Source organism: Candoia aspera, chromosome 8, assembly GCF_035149785.1.
Source record: "Candoia aspera isolate rCanAsp1 chromosome 8, rCanAsp1.hap2, whole genome shotgun sequence".
NCBI classification, from domain to species: Eukaryota; Metazoa; Chordata; class Lepidosauria; order Squamata; family Boidae; genus Candoia; species Candoia aspera.
The window spans coordinates 46,724,705-46,746,751 of record NC_086160.1 but is presented as its reverse complement, the minus strand read 5'-3'; the positions used below and the strand labels follow the sequence as shown (position 1 = coordinate 46,746,751).

Here is a 22,047-nt window from a genome sequence, read left to right as displayed (position 1 = left end):
AAACAATCACCCAAAAGCTTATTTTTTTGAGTTGGTAGTCCCTCAAAAGCAGAATTTTTATATTACCAGAGAAAACTGAAACCTTATTAACCTCCTTTTTTTTTTTTAAATAATCTTTATATAGAGGATTCAGGTTTATTGGTCAATACTGACTTGCCATCTGCAAACAGGACTAATTTTACTCACAACCTGATGTTTCAAATAGGTAATTTCACTCCTTTGCCTAATTGTTCCTGCTGGGGGATCCAAGGACAAATTAATCAAGGAAGAAGAGAAGATGGCTCTATTATATGCTTTTCTCTTAGAGAAACGGGTGAGATAAAATCCCCTTCATCCTCAGTTACATTTTTGGAAAAAAGATTTGTATTTGAAAAATTCCTGAGGAAAAGAAAATTGTGAAGGAATAAAAATAAATATTGCCAATAAATTTTATCAGAAAGCATTCTCTGCTTTCAACTAAATAATTACTTCACGATTCCTAGTAGTGTTATTTAAAGCTACAAAATATACTAATAATCATAACTTCTCAAGACTAAAGCTGGGATAGAAATGCAAAGAAGTAAGTACATTATATGCTTTCATCTATTGATGGATAGTTTTTTTTTTTTTTTTTTAGAATATTAGTGTCCTGATTACCAGGAAACATACTGAGACAATGACTTGGTCTCTAATATTTATTAGTAGTACTTAACAAGAATCCTAACAAACTGAGGAAGCGTGGGAAAACCCAGCCATATAAACCCCAAAGGTTAAGGCGGTCCCGATCTGTGTCTCTTTGAATGGCTGAACAGTTCCTCAGTGCTACGCATGCGCTTGACAGTCTGGGTGGGAGCCCCCTGCTCGCCATCCTTACTCATGACAATTAGATTCTGCAGATTCATTGCATATTTGTAGCCTGCTTATTTGGTAGTTCCTGTGTTTTTTTAAAAATCTGTGAATTTGTAAGATTATTGTTTTTTAAAATGAGAATTACCAAAGGGGATCTTTCAAAATCACATTCTGTCAGTGGGCAGCTAGAAAACCAGTTCACAAATGATACAGTAGGGTTAGTCACACCCATCCATCTTTCTAGCATCTGGTATACTGCAGAATTATTTTGTTCATTTCTGGCAGCCTTCCCCAACCTGAGCACCATCCAGATTTGTGTAATTCAGTAGTCTGAATTCTTAGCAATCTCCAGGTTATTCTTATAGTTGAAGATAACATATCTGGATCAGGTCCAGTTTGCGGAAGGCTGATTTACAGTGTGATGGATAAGTATCTGTTAATGAAGAATCTTGACTATACTGATATCTGTATAGAATACAGAATCACAGCACTGGATCGCCAGCAGTTATGATTTTGGTAACATTTATTAATAGCTTTAAAAAAATTACAGTTTTTACAGTCACTGTCATAGATATTACTGCTGGTTGAATCTGTTTTCCAAAATCAAGCATTATCTTTCCATGCAAATGTGTGCCTGAAGAGCTCCAGGACTCTGCATGCAAAAGAAAACATATTGTGTGAATTGCATCTGAGAGCTTAAATTGGTCAACCAATAATATTTTTTATTTGGGTTTGTAACGGCATATTAGAACTAGTAGTGTGTAATTCAAATTTTTTAGGTTGCTTTTCGCAATAATTTAGAAGAGTTCTGTGAAGTTGCGCAAATCTGTGAAATTATGTATTTTATCCAAAGTAATGACTTTTCAAAAATAAATCTTAATGTATTTTTAAATATATTGAATTAGATGTTGTACAAAGATCCTTGAAATTTTGCTAAAATATTAGATATGTAACATATCATCCTGAATATTTTTTATTTGTCAACTCTTTTTCCTAACTACACTGTGTGCACAATTATTAGGCAAGTGAGTATTTTGATAAATAAATAAATAAATTTTGACCACATCTTCATTTTTATCCATATTTTCCACCTCCAAGCTGTATAAACCTGAATGCTTATTGGATATAAGCATATCAGGTGATGTGTATTTGTGTAATGAGGGAGGGTGTGGCCTAAGGAGATCAACACCCTATATCAAGGTGTGCATAATTATTAGGCAGCTTCTTTTCCTCAGGCAAAATGGGCCAAAAAAGAGATTTAACTGACTCTGAAAAGTCATTTCTCTGACAGTTTCAAGAAATATTTAAGAGTTTTTGAAGAACATCATCTGTAAGGAATATGTCCCAAGGGGTTTTAAACATCCTATCTACCTACCTGCCTGCCTACCTACATACTTTTTTTAACATATAATTTTATTAAAGATTTTTTTAAAAGATAAAACTAATATAAAGCAAGAAAAAGAAGAAGAAGAAAGAAATCAAAGAAAAAAAGAAAAATAGAAAAATTCTAGTATCACACGATAAGTCAGCCATTTGTGTTTGCCTATTATTTCTCGTCTAGTATGCTGCTTGTGCTGATAGCCACAAACAAAGATCTGAGATAAGATGCTGAGATCAGTCTTGTGGTAGAGAACATTTGGGACAATAGTAAATCTTCCTGTGGTGGCCATCCTGAAAAAAAAAAAATCACTTAATATAAAGCAGTTATAGCACAACCTAAAATAGTCCAGCAAGTCATAAAGAACCCTACTGCAATATCCAGGTATATATAGGCTCACTAGCCTTGGCTAAAGTAGAAAAGCACTAGGTAAAAATGGGATTTATGAGTAGCCATATGGAAATCATTGTTCACTAAGAAGAACACTGATGCCTCAAGATTGCCAAAAGCTTCTGAATGAGTCTCTAAAAGGTCAGATGAATAAAAATGGAAGTTTCCTGACATATATGGTAATAGTTTGTCTGGGTGAAACCAAACACTGCATTCTACAATGAGAACTTCATATCAGCTAGCAAGCAAGGAAGTGATAGTGTGATGGTCTGAAGATGGTTTGCTGCCTCAAAACCTAGATAAATGGCCATAATTGAAGGAAACATGACTTGTGTTTTATATCCAGACAGACTATTAGGCCATCTGTCCATCAACTGAAGCTGAAACACAAATGAGTCATTCAGCAATACAATCCAGACAAATTGAGTGTTTTGAAATGGCCAGACCTAAACAACATGAAATGGTGTGGCAGGGCCTGAGATAAACAGTTCATATTAGAAGGCCCTCAAATGTGAGTGAATTGAAGCTGTTGACATGGAGGAATGGGCCAACATTTCTAGCACTTCCCACGTTGTGGACATTTTCTTATGCTGAATTCCATGGATATGGTGTTAGTAAAGTTACCACAAAGAAAGTAATACACCTTGTACCAAATTAATTGTTAACAGAAACAGAAGAAATGTTTTGTTTCATTAGCCAGTGAACAAATGTATTTTCTGGGAGATTTTATGTATTTTGTTTTAGTAATATTCTCATCCAAATCAAATTCTGCAGGTGGGTGCTTCTTATGTCAGAAATCAAAGCCTGCCTTACAGCAAGTAGCTGTTAGAGAGTTTACTGAAAGCTATTCATGGCTGTTAGGTTCTTCAAATATACTTTCTATGGTATTGGATCATGAAAAAAATCTGTTATTTTTAGCTCCAGTATCATCAGTATTTTCTGATTTCTGTAGCTATTCCAACCATTTGTAGAGGGCAGTGTATTGACAAGTCCAAGTCTTATAAAGCCCCAGTATGGGTGTCTGTACTTTTGCCTTTTTCGGTAAACTTCTAGATTTAGAACTTTCAGTTAACTGTGAGGTAACTGACTTAAGGGAAAATGATTTCTTTATAATACTCTGTTGCCAGAAGATTGTAAACAGGAAATGAATTTATTTTATAAGAGTGGTTCCAAAGCATTAATGTTCTTCTCTACAGTTTCAAACCTCCTGTTTTATATTGGTATTTTTGAGTTTTCTGTGACAAGGATTATTCTGTAATTCATCTGTCATTAATTTCTCAATTTTGCCTGGAATATTCTTGTGGCATTCATGAAGTTTTCATATAGGTAGTTACGTAATGGACAGTGATAAATTGAAACTATTTGAGTGATGTAAAAGAAATGCAAATAATACATATTACCAAAACCATTATAGTTTTGGGACATAACAAGATTTAGGCATCTAGGTGACTGATACTGTGATAAAGAGGAAAGAGCAATTGAAAATGTGTAACTGATTTCTTACCTAATACAATATGATCCTTTCAGATAGTCCACCGCTATATATTATAGCTAGTTCAGTTGCATTTTTCCACTGGGAAACATATAGAATAATTGAAAAAAGTTGCAGTCAATTTAAAAACTTGCTATTTACTACTGTATTCTGGGATTATAGTTAACTGAGTAAAAAGCACCTTTTGAAAGGTTAAACTTTGGAACTGTATGATTAGAGTGTAATCTCTGGAGATTTGAAAAAATATGTGGAATGATGATAGGGATATTAAACTTAGCCATGTTCCTACTGCAGCCTGGAAACAGGCAAGAAATTAAAACTCTTGCTTAATGAAACAATCCACTGAAGTTGGTTTAAATGTTTTGTATTGATTTGGAGCATGTACAGTTCTCAGCTATATTTCTTTGTGTTTTCTAGGCTTATCAACCTGGTCCCAGCATTCTAGGTCTCAGCATCAGAGGAGTTCATGCTCTAAGAATAAAGATCGAAAACCATCAGAGGTATTACTTTGATATCTGTCTTGGCATCTTGCTGAAATACAGATGTGTCTCTTTTTCCTAATACTTCTTTTTCTTTCCTTTTCCGCTCCATCTCAGCTGGCACCCAGCAACCTTTCTTCTGGCCAGGAGATCAGGGAGCTCAGCTGCTGCCACAGTCCCTGCCAGCATCAAGTTAGTTATTTAGCCATGAATATTGGATTGGTTTAGCACCAACCCAACTTAGTTTTTTTTTTTTTAGTCTTTTCTATTTTTCCTTTTCTTTTCCTCCCTCCCCCCCACCTCAAATTTGTTGATAGAGTGGAAATGTATTTTAGGAGTGTTTTCTATATGTTGCTAATCATTACAGTAGATTGATGAATGAGAGCCCTTGTTCAGCAAAGTCAAACTAGAGCTATTTGCCTTGTTAAATGTTTCTTGTGCATTTTCTTCCTGCAGAAAAGCAGGAAATATGTATTTGTTGTGCCCTTTCACAATGGATTTGGTAAGATGCAAACTGGTACAAGATTTACAAATGGTCACACCCCTTAAGTTACATATCAGAGTAGAAAATATGAATATTTATTTATTTATTGGTAGTTGTTTCAGACTTTCTTGTTCATTACAACCAAAAATAAACTATGTTTTGGGTCTTGACATATTCACCCCTCTTAACTTTTATTCTGGATTACTTATATAAAGGTCTTTGTTAGCATTATAGGTTTTCTCAGGTGGTTATTTATCAAAATGAATTGGAAATTATTTGTTGATGGAATGTTAATTCTTGAAATAGAACCATCATAAGATAGATTTGTGGTATGCTTCTCGTTCCAATTAGAGCTTTCCCTTTTTTTTATTATGTACACACATGTATTCTCTATGATTTGTATTGAGCCCTGTTTCAGTGGATTAACTGCAAAATCTCACTTGCAAAGTTTTCTATATTTAATTAATCAATGTGTTTTATCCTGTTCTTCAGCTGAAAAGAGTCCCAAAGAGCAGCATAACATTAACAGCAAACTAGGCTGTCATCTATAAGAGATGCAGTGTGAAAGAGGAAAAAAAAAGTGATGAAAATAGAAAAGGAAAACAAGCAAGCTCAAGCATCCATTCTTAAAAGTTATATGTGAAGAGTTGTGTACCATTCACTGTTCAGAGATAGTAATTTTGCATGATTGGCTCTAGGCATGCTGATTGCATCTGCAGAACAGCAGGGATAGTAGTCAATTTGGTGATTCTTGGAAATTACATCCTTGATGTTCCATTAAATTCTCTTTTGTCTTGTAGCCAAGTCTGCACAATGTTCAGGTGCAGAAATATTCACACCCTGCTTTTCCCTCGAGATAGTAAATATCAATACATAAACAAAAGTCCTGAAATCTTCTGTCTGGATAATACATTGTTTAGTTACCTTTTTCATTTACTAAGCATTTATATATAAAGAAATATTCTGGGAGGTTTTGATCATTTTAACTTGTAAAGAAAAAGATGCTAAATTTTAAATCCTCTTCAGTAATGAAAAGTATTGCAGGTGTCAATACTTTTCAAAGAAAACAAGAGTGGTTTTTAGGGAGTGCCCCCTACCCCAGCTTCTTAGTGGAGAAGTTATCCTACCTAATCAGTGCTATTTGAATGGTTCTGTAGTGCCTCTACCCATCCTTTGAATTTGATTGTGGGTGATGTGAAAAGTGGAATCTTAAATCAGTCTTTTCCAGCCTGAGATCCTCAGAATTTATAGCCAGTTCTTGGAGTTGCAGTCCCAGAACACAAGTCCCCGAATGGAATTATTATTGTCATTGTGGTTATTATTCAATTCTCATGCTGCCCGACTCTAGCCAACTCTGGTCAGCTCTGTGGATTGTATTGCAGTGACAATTGGAAGGCACCAGGTTGGAGAAACCTATCTTAAATTATTTAGATATTCCTGTACTGATGTAATACTCTTATCCTGGAGTAAACCTAGCCAGTAAGATCTCTATTTATAATTTTGGTGTCAATATGCATAATGCTTGTAAATGAAAGTGGAATGGTTCAGATCATTCAGAGTTGCAAGATGGATTAATTTATGATGCAGGATGTGTGAAACATACTTACATTACCTTCAGCAGTGTTTGTAAAACATGTAGAACAATTTCCAAAGCATTTCTTTTGGATCAGTGTCAGTTGAAGATTGAGATTCATCCATGATCCATAGTTTCACTTATTTCAGCCAGATAAGCAGTATTTTGCTGCTCTTGTCTCCCCCCCACCAGGCTTGAACAAATTGCTTTTAAGTGGAGCTCAATTCTTTTAAAGTGGTTGTGATTTGTGGTGATCCTTGCTGTCATTGCATGAACTGATTCAGTTACTCTGTGGCAAAATTATTTAGTGTCATTCCACCCTCCCCTAGCATATTTTACGCTCTTCGTGGTAAACATTTCACATTTTACAGCTATTCATGGTGAATAGCTCCATGTGACCCATGGCACTCAGCAGATTGTTAATTCACAGCTTTGAGAATGGGGTGCTGATCATGAATTATTCTTGTTACTTTGTAATATTTTGTTGGGATTATGTTAGGAAGAAGCATGCACAGTCTTGCTCCTTTTAATGCCTACCACTTTATAGTTTCTCTTTGATGAATAGATACAAAACAGATTGAAACAAACATGCAAGTGCAGTATAATCTTTTGACACAGATGTGTAGCCCTGAGTTATAACACATAGCAGAGCAAGGATTCCATCTCTGCTTCTTTGTAGCTGATTGATTCTTATAGTACCCAATGTATGTTACTACTTTTAAAAAACCTTCATGTTCAAAGCAAAATTTTGAATCAAGGCTGCAAAACAGTACATCTGTATGGCAGATGATACTGGAGAAATGTAGCTCTAAAAAGACATTGATAAAAACATCCCTGTTGATAGGAATATTTGTAGTTAAAAGCCATTATATGTAGTATGTTACCTGGTTTGGTTTGAACTTTGGTTTGGTCCATGCTAGTCTTCCCTGAAACCTCTGTTTGAGATTCCCAGAATTCTCAGCCAACATCATGTGAATATACATAACTGTTTGTGGATATGCATTGTGACCTGCTTCTTTTCTGCACTCTTCTAAGGAATATACCGTGCTTCAGCTTCTGCAGGGTCAGTGGAGCATAGTGCTAGTACAAATTAATATATCAGTTTAAATAGGCACAAATCTTGCTGTCATCAGCTGAGTGCTGCATAGGAACAAGCGAATGTGTAACTGATGGCATGGTGTTAGGCTCAATTTTCATTCTACTTTTTCGCTTGCTAAAATGGTCTCCATGCAACCATTTAAAACACATCTGATGCATGAGCATGAAGGCAATCATCCCTTGAGCTTTAGTTGGTTACTGCTGGCGTTTACTTCATGATAAAAGAATACTGAAAACAATTTACATTGGTGGAGTAAAAATTGGCTCCTGCAACCCTATCCTGTATTTAAACTATGTATTCCCCATGCAAAATAATTGTAGTAAAAAGTTGATGCCCACATACCTTTTGGAAAAGATTTCACAAAGTCACCAGATCATAATTGCCAAAGAATAGATTGGTGGTTTTTGGAAATGTAAGGAGATACATTTACTGTTCAGATCAATTATTCCTTTTATCCAGAATTTGCCTGTTGTGGATAGTTTCTCCTTTACTGAGATTTTCCCTCTGAAATGTCTTTTTCTACAGACTTTAAACTGTTTGAGATAAAGGAGATAGGTTTTACAGTTGGCTGTAGGGGTGTGATCAACTTTGGACTCTGAAACTGGGAAATATGGGTCTTGGCTTAAAAAAAGGATATCAGTAAAATAATCAGTGACTTAGGTACTTCCCTTTAAAACAGAAAAACGATTTTTACAGTATTTGGGTTTGGCATCCTATTTGGGGCACCCATTTAGGAAGGCTTTGAGCAATTGATAATGAAAGCGTTTTGGTTGGATCATTTGAGTTGGGATGGTCATTAATACAACAGGGGGATACAGATCTGAAGGACATGTTTTCTACTTCTGGTTCAGCTTGGTGATACAGATGAACATCTGGACACTTGATAGGACATGTTAGGTTAGTGGCAAAAGGCCTTTTGTTATGCATTGTGCTTCATGGTTCTCTTGGAAACTGTGAATTATGTAGTAGAATTATGAAATGCCAGTGTATCATTTCTCTATCTGTCTCGGTGTCTCTCCAGGTGTTTAGAACAGACCTGATCACTGCCATGAAGCTGCCCGATTCTTTCCAACTGAACCCTGATGAGTACTATGTGCTGGCAGATCCCTGGAGACAAGAATGGGAGAAAGGTGTTCAGGTGCCAGTCAGCCCAGGGACTATACCAGAACCAGTAGCCAGGTATATTTTGTTGCAGCCAGTTATAAAAAGGAAACAAACCCATCCACCTCGCCTTTTAAACAACTTTAAAAATGTATACTTCGGTTACTCTGAAAGTGTAATATTCCATAATTTGGATTTATCTCAGGTTATATGTTGTCTAGGAAAAGGAACTCAGGTCTTAATCTTCCTTGGGATTAATATTAATAGCTGGATTACTTCCCCTTATTGAAAAGTGATATAAGGGTTAATGAACAAGAACTCCATGTCATGTAAATCCATTGTTTGGGTTGCTAGCATTTTAATAGATGTCCTGATAGCTAGGTAACGAGATTGCTGTGTGAAATGGAATTCTTCCCAACAACTGATTTTTCACTGTTAAAGTACTCCAGCTTCATTTCAGGTGGCAGATGGGAGCAAAACCCTACTCATCAGCAGATTTACTACTCACAACTTAAGCACTTTACATGGCAGTCTGAGGGCTTATTTATAACTTGATGTACTGGCAGAAGGAAGTCTCCTGTGCCATTTGAAAAATAGTTCCTCCTAACCAGAGATTCATTTTAACCTTTTCTTGGAAACAGTACCAGTTGATCCTGTAATATCAGTCCAGACATTGAAAGCAAGTAAATACTACTTTCTCACATCTGAATTTGAACCACTAATTGACAATTCGAATTTGAAAGTGGCATGGACCACGTGAGCAGTAGCTCTGAGTTCAATCTTAAATGAACAAAATAAACATTTTGACAGTTATTGCTGGTGATCATAAGGGATATAATGTTTGTATAGGCTAATAAACTTGCCTTGTATTTTCTCAGAAAGTCTTTCTGTGTGTGTGTGTGTGTGTGTGTGCTTAAACCTGTCTTCAGTTGTTCTTATAGAAATCCCAATGCTGTTTATAATAGAGCTCAACAAATTCTAAGAGCAACAAAAATGTACTCTGCAGAATTCGTAAATACTTTAACTCATATCCAAAATGAACCCATATTACACAGTCAACACATCAATAAAGATGCATTTATCTTGTGTCTTAATTTAAACAGCTCAATAAATTTAGGAATATGAGAAGCTGCTGAAAGGCAGATTAATTGTCTGCTTAGATCAGTAGCACATGCAGAGTGCTTCAGGCAAAGGTTTTCATGTCACCTGCTACGTGTTCCTTTTAAGTAGAGATGATGAGAAATAAACCAGACACTTTCTGCATGCAATTATATGTTCTTAAGTTTAAAATAGGTCCTCTTTCAAAACTACTCAGATTGGTGGCTTTGAAATCTAGAATGTTGATGAATATAGCGTGGAATTTAAACATTATAAAGGTAAGATGAGCAGTTCAGGGGGATTTTCTTACCAGAGTGTGTGAAATTGCTGTAGGTAAAGAACAACACAATTGCATTTTTTTGTATAAAATGGTTATCCTTTGATCTCATTGTGAGGGTTATCCTATGATTTATTCCTATGGTTTTAGTCTAAATTAAACAGTAGTCAGCATCCAAATTCAAGTCCAAGTGTGATAGATCTGTGGATTTCAAAAAACATTTTTAAAAAGCAGAATAGCCTGTATTCTGATCTTCTAATGTGAATATAACTAATTTTATTTAGATTCTATCAGAGAAAAAATGAATAAATACTGAGTTGAACCAAATTTGTTAACCTTTTATTTAATTCCAACTACCTTGGTGGTGTTTATCATTAGCTTCCTTTTTTACACATACATGCATGCATATCATTATTCTTTTGTAGAAATGTGGTTGCTCTCATGGTTAGAGAAGGGGGATTTCCTAATTTACTGGAGAAGGATGTGGGCTTTCCTGCTTTCTATATTTCTAGAGCTACTAATTTACCTCTTAGATTCTACACTGTTAGGAATTGTGACCATTGAAGAGTGTCTAGGCACTAAATATTGCTGCCATACACAATTCTGCTCCTGGTACAGCATCCATACAATGAGAATTTTCATTGTGTTGTGATCCAGCTATGTGATTTGTTCACGGTGGAAAAGTGGAGAAAAAAATTTCTCCATTAAGTTTATGACATTTGATGCATGGATCTGCTGATACAATAGGACTAGATCATCTAATTTTGTAAAAGTCTAACACTATCCATCGTACTGTATTACATATTTATTGAGAATAACAAATAGAGGGGGGGGGTTTGGAAAAAACTTAACTACACTATAGTGATTAAAATAAACTAAGCATTAAACAAAAGCTAATAAAAATCCATACATAGTGTTTATTTTACATTCTATGGTGGTTCTTCAAGCCTTTTTTTTTGTTTCCTACCACCAACTTGCCTGAACTTACACTACCAAATTTAGAAGAAGAAAAAAGTGAGTGAGTTTAGATGAATTCTGACATTAATTCAAATAATAAGATACTCAGATAGGCTAAAATTATTAACTCCCCTCTAATATTTCTCCCCAGCTGTGTGGTGCTATAACATAATTGATTTATCACTCCTGCTTATGGTGACACAAAATAACAGGAGATCTGTTTCCTTGGCTTCTTTTTTACTATTGAAATATTGCATCTTTTAAAATTACGCTATAAGGTACCATCAGGGTTCTCTGAAAATGGAAAAACAGAATATAAATAAGTCAAGGAAAAAATCATTTCCGTAGTGTTGCAAAATCAGGGATTATATATATTTTTGGTTGGGGGGACTATATTGTAATTCAAAGCCTCTGACAATAGCAGAATGGGAAGACTGAGGTTTTGGTACTTATAGAAGGTTTACTGTAATGAACACCTGTTTGCTACACTTTCAGGATTGTGTCTGAAACAAAAGCAGTCATATTTGCAAGACCTCGGAAATACATTCTGTCTTCGGGTTCTGAGCCCCCTGAGCTTGGATATGTTGACATTCGAACTTTGGCAGAGAGTGTGTGTCGCTATGACCTTAACTACATGGATGTAGCGTGGCTGGAACTAGCCAATGAAGAATTCAAAGATATGGGTAAGTGCAGACTCCAATTACAGCTCCAGATTTTGTTGACATGTTAGAGAAGCAACAGGGAGGAGTTGGGGTGGGGTTGCTGAACTGGCTATCATATTGTATGGGATTCATTTGTATTTTCTGGATGGAAGAGGTGGGTGAGAAATGTGCTTTTAAGCAAATTGTATATGGGTGAGATGGAGGGAATTTGAATGGAAGGTTTGGCACAAATCGAATAGCCTTTCTGAGTTATTAGATGTTAACATCTCAGGTATATACTCTAAGTTAGGATTGCTGAGATTCATTTGAAGCCTGCAGGAAAAGAGACAGCATGTCAGGACGCTAATTCCTTCTTAATATTAGGTGTATTAATAAAATAGTCATACTGTTTAGGATCTGCAGTCTAAAAACAGGGATGGTACTAGTTGGAATAGATACATCTTTGAACAAATTGCAGTTGTTTAGCATCAACAAGATCTTTCGAGCTTTTCTAGGATGGGTAGAAAATAATTAAGCCATTTGTGTGACTTATTTATTATTTGTGTGACTTATTTATGGCTTGCTTGAAAAAAATTCTGTAACTTATTACTGTTACATTTTTTTGTAGTTTTCTTTTGGTTGTTTTGTTTTGAAGGTCACCAAGGGTTTCACTGTTCTAAATACCTACTTAACTACCTACCGGCATGCTGAAATTTCCAACCACATTAAAAAGATACCTACATGTTAGTTTGCCTCCTATCTGTTCTCTAAAAGCCTCTAGAAGAGCCAAGTCTTCAAAGCTCTCTGCATACTTAATAGGAAGAGGCTTTTATCTGATGAAAGTTGTTCCAAAGGAGGGCATCATAGCTATAGAACTGATTCCTATATGGATGAAATAAGAACAACTATTTTAGGATGACATTTAAAAATTGGGATACTTCTGCAGCTATAGTCCCACTTTTAGGAGTGTACCCCTGATAAGGCCATACAGAAGATTTTAATGTATTAGAAGATTAATATGGGACTTTGGGGGATCTCATACTAATTATGGACTTAAGGTTAAGAACCAGAGCTTAAACTAAGCCTAGAAGAAAACTGATTGTAAGTGGCATGAAGTGGACTAAGAGTCCTTAACTAGGGTGTTCTGCACCAACTGGCTTTTCTGGATTGTTTTGAAGAGTAATCATTCATATATATATCTCGCTCTCTATATATATATCCAACTTAGCACCTCTTTGATTGAGGGCAACGTAATATTGAATTTATGACAATTATTTCAAAGTATCCTTTGTTGCAGTTTATTATGTAGTAGCAATTCATTGTTAAAACCAAATAGTCATTCTAAAACATGGGATATTATTTTTAATTTAAGCAATTCTGAAACCTTAAGGAGCTACTGTGAAATTGAAAATCAGACGAGTAATTTGAAGCACACAGTAGTGTTATTTATTAAGAAAGAAACTTAGTAAGGCTTTGTTCAGATTTCTTCCTATAAGAGGTTGTTGTGCCTGAAGTAATATAATTGGATATAGCCTCCCAGACAGCTGGCTTTTTTCAGGAATGAGATATTTGGAAATAAAGTTTCCATCTACTTCAAAAGAAGGGATGCATAACAAGTCCAAACTCTATGTCTCTATACCACTAGTATTAAAATTAAAGCATGGTATGTATTTTTCAGTGATTAGAATTACTGCCTATCCATCAAGAAATTGAAGGTGTCTGAAATGCAACTTGAGAAATAGGGTCATAGTATAGATCTGTCTTCGCCAACAGATTGCTGGACTGCAACTTCCAGCATGATGGTAATGGCCATGCAGGCTACAGACAAGTCCATCAGATTTGATCTACACCAAGTAACCATATGTACATACCAGTATATTAAATAATACATCTGCTCTCCTTTTGGAGCAAAGCTGGTTTTGAATAAAAGCTATTTTTCTTGGCATTTCTAAGTGTGGGTTATTTTTAAAATAAATGCACAACATTTAATATCAGTCCAAAGTCAGTTCACTCAGTCAGAGCTTTAGAAGTATCCTAGTCATGGATTCCTGGGAACCTGCAAAATACCTATACATCCTTACTTTCTCCAGCTTGAGGAAAGGATTTTTCAGGGCCAGGCACAACATCCTCTCATCCATTAAGGTATGCTAACATTCCCCTATTTCAACACATTTGCCCTTCTGATTCCAACGAAATCAATAAATCCAGCATTGTCCTTTTCTACCTTAATTTTTATGTGCACCTGGGTACACAGTTGATTTTTATACCCACTTTTTACTTTCAGCCTAACATAATGTAACCATCTACATGATAGCCAAATTTATTGTAACAGTTAAGGCAAGGCAACAGTTAATATCAAACATAACCTGACAGTCTTTTTTCTTTTCTTTTTCTTTCTCTTTTAACTTTGATTTCATTTGATTGTTTGTATTGCTAATCTTAGATGGTAAATAAAAAATATGAATATGAAAAATAAATGTCATTATATAAATTAACCAGGGATGCCTGAACTAGATGAATACACCATGGAGAGAATCATGGAAGAATTTGAGCAACGGTGTTATGACAATATGAATCATGCTATCGAGACTGAGGAAGGTCTTGGCATCGAGTATGATGAGGATGTTGTCTGTGACGTTTGCCAGTCTCCAGATGGTGAAGATGGCAATGAGATGGTGTTCTGTGACAAATGCAATATTTGTGTTCATCAGGTACAGCAGCCATGAGCAACAATAATATTGGGACTAGTTGTATAATTTTCGCTGTGATGAGGTAATGAGGATTTTGCACACCTTAAGCATGTTAGAAGGTGGTTGGGAATTTAAGATGAAATATATTCAATGAGGCAAAGGGACAGAAATAAAAGGAAAGGAGGTAGATAACTGAGCTAAGTAGGGTAATTGTCTCCCTTGCCTGGTAACACTTGGCTGATTTTCTCTGTACTCAGAAGCTAAGCAGGATCAGGCTTGGTTAGTAGTTGGATGGTAGATTTCCAGAAAATACCAGGATTGTAAGCTAGAGTGGCAAATTGAAGAAATGTTCCAGAAGAAGGCAGTGGAAAACTGCTTCCGTATTGTTGCCGGGAAAACTACAGGAAACTGTCCATGAAATTACTAAGAGTGGACTTTACCTTTATTCATGGCTGTTAGAAGTTCCATAATTCTATGTCTGCTTAGCCCCAGTGTGTCTTCAGAATTTTGTTTTAAGTTACTAACTATGAAGATTAATAACATTTTGCACTGTTAGTGAAAATACACTTAACACAAATTCCTACTTGCTTTATTACTGTTGCATTGTTTCATTTGGTTTCTGAGTTTTAAAATCCTACCTTTCTTTTGTGGTTTTGTTTTGAACATTCAACCTCTCATGTTTGTTCAGTTGCTGTCCATTTGGCTTCCACATATTCTTGTTCTGCAAATCTACCATTTTGCCTCATCATTTTTGTAAGCATTCCCAAGTGAGATAAAGGTCCTGATCTGTCTCCTTTCATGCATTGAGAACAAATTTAGACTTTTCTTCCCAAAGTAGAAATATGCTTCACCATTTGGAGAAGGTTATGCACCTCTGTGTGAAGGATGGATTACATAGCTGAACCTACTTCGCTCATCTGTAAGAAGTAATAACTTCAGAGGGTAGTCATACTTTCTTTTATGCAAAATACATAGTGTGTATTTATGTTTCTGTTAAAACAGGTGAGCACAATCTGAGATCTCAGGTTTCCTTTGACAGTTGAGGGCCTTGGATGTAGGCCCTAGACTCTAAAAGTTCTCACTAACTGTAATTTTAATGCAACAAAAGGAAAAAAAAATACTTTAATGGGAGTAATGTAAATTAAGTTTAAATGTTGTCCTTGCTCCTCCCTACCCTGTCTCCTTTTGAATGTAGTCCCCAGTATAACACCCAAAAGCCTATGTTCCTAAAAATTGCATGCTTATTTTTTAAAATTGCAGGCTCCTGTTTTAAAAATGTTTTAAATTACTCAAAAGAGTGCAATTATACGGATAATCAACTTTAAATTTGTTTTTGCTTTTCCCCTTCCCTTCTGTAAAGATCACCTGTTTGTTGCCTGGTATATGCATGTAATAAATCTTATTGTGCAAATGCTATTTTCCAGATCTTGACACAACACAGTTCACACATAGCGGATCAAAATTCTGCTACAATTTATGTCATTTGTGTAATGATGCTGTATAGTGTAAATTTATACCAGTGATATAAATCCTCATGATACCCTATTTTTTGATTCACTGGACATCAACCCCTTCAGTGAATTAGATCAATAAATGAAGGTTCTACTGTATTTATGAAATGGGATGTGCTTTCATTTAAAATGTACATTATTGGATATCTCTAAGACATCAAGCAGAGCAGAGCAGCACATAAGACTTGGTGCAGAACTGCAGGTGGCTATATTATTTTTGTGGGTTGCTTCCTGTTGAGGAAGAAGTCCTCTATGTGTGTATTTATTCTCCATTTTTTTTAACTGAGTGGTGCCATCAGTAAAGTATGATAAGAGAAGAGGGCATTTCTCTTTTAGTTTGAACTGATTTGGAGCATTTTCTTCATTTAAAATACTTGATCAACTGCCAGTCATTCTTACTGCTTTGCAATTATATTGAACCACAAAAGATTAAAACATCAGAACCAATGGCCATTTGGCTAAGGCCTCTGAAGGAGCACTATATCTTTTGCCAGAAGAATCATTAATGTCATAGCTGTGGTCATCTTTTCCTTGAGGCAGAAGCTGAGCCAGTCCAAAAGCAGCTGCTTTTGTGTTTTTGGAAGTCCTCCTTCCCCTACTTTCTTTTTGAGGGGGGGGGATTGTTTTACCTTCTCAGCTTTCAAGTGGGACACCAATATAAATGTGTTGTGCTCTTATTTTAGTTTATACATTTTGGCTTAACTCCAATTGAAATAATCATTATTTCCTATGTAATCTGCCTTCCTTTTGCTGGCACAGCTGGCTAGGATAGAACTTCAGTTCCTGTTTTAGCTCCTTGTATTACACATTGTTTGGCCTTTTTCATAGCTTGGTGAACTTAGAAGCAGTTATAAACATGGCCAGAGTCCCATGATTGCTAAAAATTGCTTCTTTGTGGTTGAGAATGTATGTCTACAATTAACATCACAGTCATCTTGGCTGTGATCCAGTAGATAAATTTGGGAAGCTTTAATCCAGCTGATACACCACAGCTACATGGAGTTTAGGCCACTCAGAAGCCATTTTAACAGTAAGGTAATCATATCTCTGTGCAGCATTTGAATTCATGAAAGTGTTCAGCCATGATCCAGAGAATGAGCTTTGCTTGCTGATTTTGTTGGATTATTTCCTTTTGTCTGATTTTTTTAAAAAAACTTAATTAGGTTTGCAGAAATGGCAAGCAAAGCTCCAGCTGCATGTATATTTTTATGAGGCTTCAAAGGAATATTAGCTATTGCTACATCCAGGGTAGTGTTCTCATGAAGGCAATCTTAGTATTAGACTAGATGTGGTGTTATCAGCAGAATTCCAATTTGTCTTCATGCGCCTTATCCTTTGTAGATACGAACTATTACCCATCAGCTTCACCTACAGTATTCATTTGTAGGTGAAGCCTCTTAACTCAGTTATTGGATAATGAGGTAGGAGATGAATAGTAGGGAAATATTAACTATTAGCTGATACAAATGAAGTGTCCTGTTTAGAGCTGTCTGCTAACATTTTAACCATGTAGCTTTTTTTCTCTTCAGGCATGTTATGGCATCCTAAAAGTTCCTGAAGGCAGCTGGCTATGCCGAACCTGTGCTCTTGGTGTCCAGCCAAAATGTTTGTTGTGTCCCAAGAAAGGTGGAGCCATGAAACCAACTCGCAGTGGGACCAAGTGGGTCCATGTTAGTTGTGCCCTCTGGATCCCAGAGGTTGGTGTTACAGATCTTTTATTTTTCTGCTTTTGTTCAGAATGGCAGATGTGCGTTCTTAAACAAGGCTAGTAATGGAAGTTATATTGGTGCCACTGGTTGTCATGGCAGACAATGTCACAGTTGATAATATGAAGCCCACCCCTTATAATTGAGGAGATTGTTAACCCGGTTATGCTTAAAATTAGAGATGCAGCAGAAATGGGGAGCCTGTTGACTTCAAGGTGTTGCTGATCTACATCATTGTCAGTGAGGATGGGTCCTGAAAATTGTAGTCTAGCAACACTAAGAAGTTCCCCACTCCTGAAATATAACTACAGGTTGGTAAATTTCCTCAGATTTTTGTAACGGTTGCCTAATCCCAAATACTCAGTCTCACAAGCTCGGGCTTAAAGATAACTGATTTATTAAAGGAATAGTATGCAAATACAGAGAAAGCTGAGAATGAGCAAAAGCGCGCCAAATACAAACTTAAAAGCCTTGCCTTCAATCCAGTCCCGCCCCAAGCACCCGTCAGCACACACCCCCTCCCAGGTGCTAGGAACCGTTACACGCGCCTGGGAAAGTAACCTTGAACAGAAGCACAAACCCAAACATACATTCCAAAGTTCCAAAACAAAACAGAGCGGAGGAATGGAAAAACCCAGCCATGAACAAGACGGGCATACACAGAAAACGGTTTGACATGTGAAACGTTACGATGTTAACAGAACATTGAAATGGGGAACATGACATTTTGGATTGGTAGCAGGCAGAGATATGGAAAACATTTCAAGTTCAAACCATTTCAAATTCAAAATGCTCCATTTTGAGTTTGAAAAAATTGTTTTGATTTTGAAACTGTTCTTTTACATTCCAAATAGGCAGTTTTGATCAATGTGGAACTATATTTGAGCTTAATAGAACTCTTTTAAGCTAAGAACATTTCCAGAATGATTGAAACAACCTTTTTTCAAATAGGAAACATGTTTCACACTCAAAACAAAAGGTTCAGACTTGAAATGGAATGTTTCAAATTTGAAACAGTTTGAATTTGAACATTACCATATAACGGTAGGAGACAGGAGATACAAGGTTGCTTATGAGAGGTAGAGGCATATCTGGCCATTAAGAAGTCTTCTAACATTGTAGTAGAGCATATGAACGTTGCTAGAAAGAGGAACCAATTCTAGAAAATGACTGAATTTGGAGCCATGATTGAAAGAGATCTACTTGCCATCTTCCTACTTTTATTAGGGAGACGAAAAAGGTATAATGTAAAGTTTATGAAAATTGCAAGTGGAAAGCTGATGGAATCTAGAAATACATAATTGCATGCAAAACAAACTATTTCAGGGATGTTCTGGGTTTGTTTATTTTTCCTCCCATTCTCAGAGTTCTAGAAGAAAAACAGAACATTTCCTGTGAATGTCAGAACATTTCATCATTAAAAAGGACAGTTTTGCACATAACTTGAAAGATTCCCTTAGGCCAGGAGAAAAACAATAATCCTGTGAATCCACATAGCACGCTTTTACTTTGTCATTAGAGTACAAGAATATGGAGAAAGGATGCACTGATGCTTGTTTAACTTGTTAATCAAACATTAACTTGGGCTTCAGTAGGGAATCTGTATTAGATTTGGCCAGAGGATAACAAGTTCAAATTCCTACTCAGTTTACATTCCATTCTTCACCTTGGTCCAGTTACTATCTTACTATTTATGAGGACAAACTTGGATGTGTGAGGGAATCTTATTTTTTGCTGTAACTTAGGAAGGAGGGCAGGATAAAAATGAAATAAATTTATTTTTCCTATCATTAAGAAAACTTTTTCCATGGGATATCGTTTGATAAACCACTAGATGCTAGAAATGTGTCAGTCTAGGATATGTTTGCTTCTGCTTTAGCTGATACTTGGTTTTTTTAATATGTATATATTATTTTTCAATTATCCTTAGGTGAGCATTGGTAGTCCAGAAAAGATGGAGCCTATCACAAAGGTTTCTCATATTCCCAGCAGCAGATGGGCGCTGGTATGCAGTCTTTGCAGTGAGAAAGTTGGGGCATCCATACAGGTAAAGAATTCTTCCTGAGTATTCTGAGAAGCTGTGAACATTACAAAAACCTTACCAACCCCCTTTATCTAACTTCTGTAGTGATCTTCACAGATTATATCCTTGTTACTTTCATAAATTAAATGATAGAATGAGCACTTACGTTGGCAGCACTCATGCAACAACTGGGACATTATATATTTTATTTATTTATTTAGTAAATTTATATGGCTGCCCAACTCGCACACAGTGACTCTGGGTAGCTTACAAAAATATAAAGATATTACAGCATTGATTTAGGATTTTTATTCAGCTACACATATTTGGGCTAGTCTGCACTGTGTTTGAGAACCTCATTGCCATATTCTTTGTTCAGTGTGAAGTCTGATGGTTATAAATCATCAATGTGACTTAACCTTTTATTTTTTTTATAGATGACTTTTAAAATTTCCAGTATGTTTAACATCTGCTTTGCTTAGGAAAAGTTTCAATGCTTTAATAATTTCCAATCTCTTCCATGCTTTCTCTTTTCTATTAATACTGCCTTTGTGTGCTGTGCCATATCCTATTTCTCTTGGCTTCTTGGAGCATGTTCAGAATTTTCTAGTCTATATGCCAATAGCGCTTGTCATCCGATTGTTTGTTAGATTTTTATTACCATTTGCCTCTCATAATTATTTGTTTTTGAAATCATTTTGTTCCTTTCTTTGGTCATATTAGAGAGTTGTTTGCATTAGCTTCTGAATTTGCAGCGTACTCAACTAGATTTAACTTGATCTGTGTCTGTTGTGATTTAACAGACTCAAAATAATAGATTTTCTTTTTTAAAAAATCTAGTGCAACTGGATGTAGTGTTAAATGAGAAATATTGAGCACTGCTACATTCCTAACTGAGCATATTCAGTGAAAAATAGACATTCACTGATTCATTTAAGACTGCCATTGTTTTTGTTTGCTTTTTCCAGACTTGCTTTGAGTTCATTTCTGAAAATGGACTTCAGAAGCTGTCTGCTCTTTGCAGCTCATTTAGAGTTTAGCATTGCTGTGTGTTTGATTAATGCTTAGTGATAAAATAAGTATCTCACAGTTAACAACATATTTGATTTTCAGACTTTAGAGAGCAAATGATTAGGAGAGCACCAAACTTCTTTTATTCCATCAAATTGTGTTGCCCAAGGTTATGCTCCTTCGTTGAATGTGATTTCTAGTAGGATTCAAAATTCTGAATAAATATGCATCGTCATCAAGGAAGCAGATTAATTGTTATGGTGTCAGCTTTAGAAATTAAGAGGAGTTTGTTCTAAGAATGAGATCAGCTGCATTTTGTATTTGGGATTTGGGCAAGATCTAGAAGGTCTCAAAATGTCATTCTGGAAAGTTTAACACATGTTGCTTTGTGTAATACAGATGAATATAGAAGTGGCTCTTTCAAATATTCCTCAGAACATCTGTATATACTGTATATTTGGCAAAAGCAATCATATTCTAAACCAGGAATTTAGGACATATGGTGTCTAGACACTGTTGAACTACAATCCAAATGTTCATCACCATTGATCGTTATATTTTATATTGTACAGATCTTTTCTGGATGCTGTATCAAATTTACCTGTATAATTTAAGGGTTGTATCTGTCTGTGCCCTGATATAATATAAGGAGGAAATACGAATGCCGACGTAGTGGGACAAGGCATGACTAACTGAAATAAGTATTTTAAGTTCACTAGTGAAGATACGTCTTTATCAAGAAAATTTTATAAGGCTGATATGATTACTTTTTTCAGAGAAAGTAACTGTGACTACTGTACATTAGTAGGATAATAGATATGTTGGGTTTACATTTTCCTAATTTTCCACCACCAAGTCTTTGGTCAACACATCTGTGGGATGTAGGTTGGAGAAAGCTGCAAAAAGAACAATATAAGATTTATTTTTATTTTATTTTATTTTATTTTACTTTTGATTTCTATAGCTGTCTACTTAGTGAAGTGACTAAAGCATGAGCGACCATGGAAGGGTTTCCCAGTTATAACCCCCCCCACACATAATTAGCTCCCCTGCTTCCTGCATAAAGAATGGTAGTCATATTTACTATGATGGATTTATGGCTTTAAAAAGATAACACATTTTAACTCACTGTTGAGTTAGCAGTTCCTTCATGTTTATGCATAAAATATGTATTAATACACAGGAATTGCTTTACTGCACTTTGATTTCATAACATTAATATTTTATGCAGAAACACAGTAGAACTGCTAACCAGAACACTGAGCTAACCAGTGCCTACAGAGAGAGAATATATAACACATATAGACTT

General features: G+C 35.7%; 1 protein-coding gene across 4 annotated transcripts in view; it reads left to right on the top strand.

Moving 5' to 3' along the window:
- JADE1 (jade family PHD finger 1) overlaps positions 1–22,047 on the top strand; it is a 67,917-nt gene that overhangs the window by 28,539 nt on the left and 17,331 nt on the right. For 3 of the 4 annotated variants that reach the window (XM_063310610.1, XM_063310607.1, XM_063310608.1), the window contains exons 3-9: positions 4,506–4,588; positions 4,685–4,759; positions 8,745–8,902; positions 11,652–11,839; positions 14,297–14,508; positions 17,528–17,695; positions 19,635–19,751. In XM_063310610.1, coding sequence (XP_063166680.1) covers positions 4,506–4,588; positions 4,685–4,759; positions 8,745–8,902; positions 11,652–11,839; positions 14,297–14,508; positions 17,528–17,695; positions 19,635–19,751 — 1,001 coding nt within the window. The remainder of the gene's footprint in view (positions 1–4,505; positions 4,589–4,684; positions 4,760–8,744; positions 8,903–11,651; positions 11,840–14,296; positions 14,509–17,527; positions 17,696–19,634; positions 19,752–22,047) is intronic. The other variant, XM_063310609.1, reaches the window with a different exon arrangement.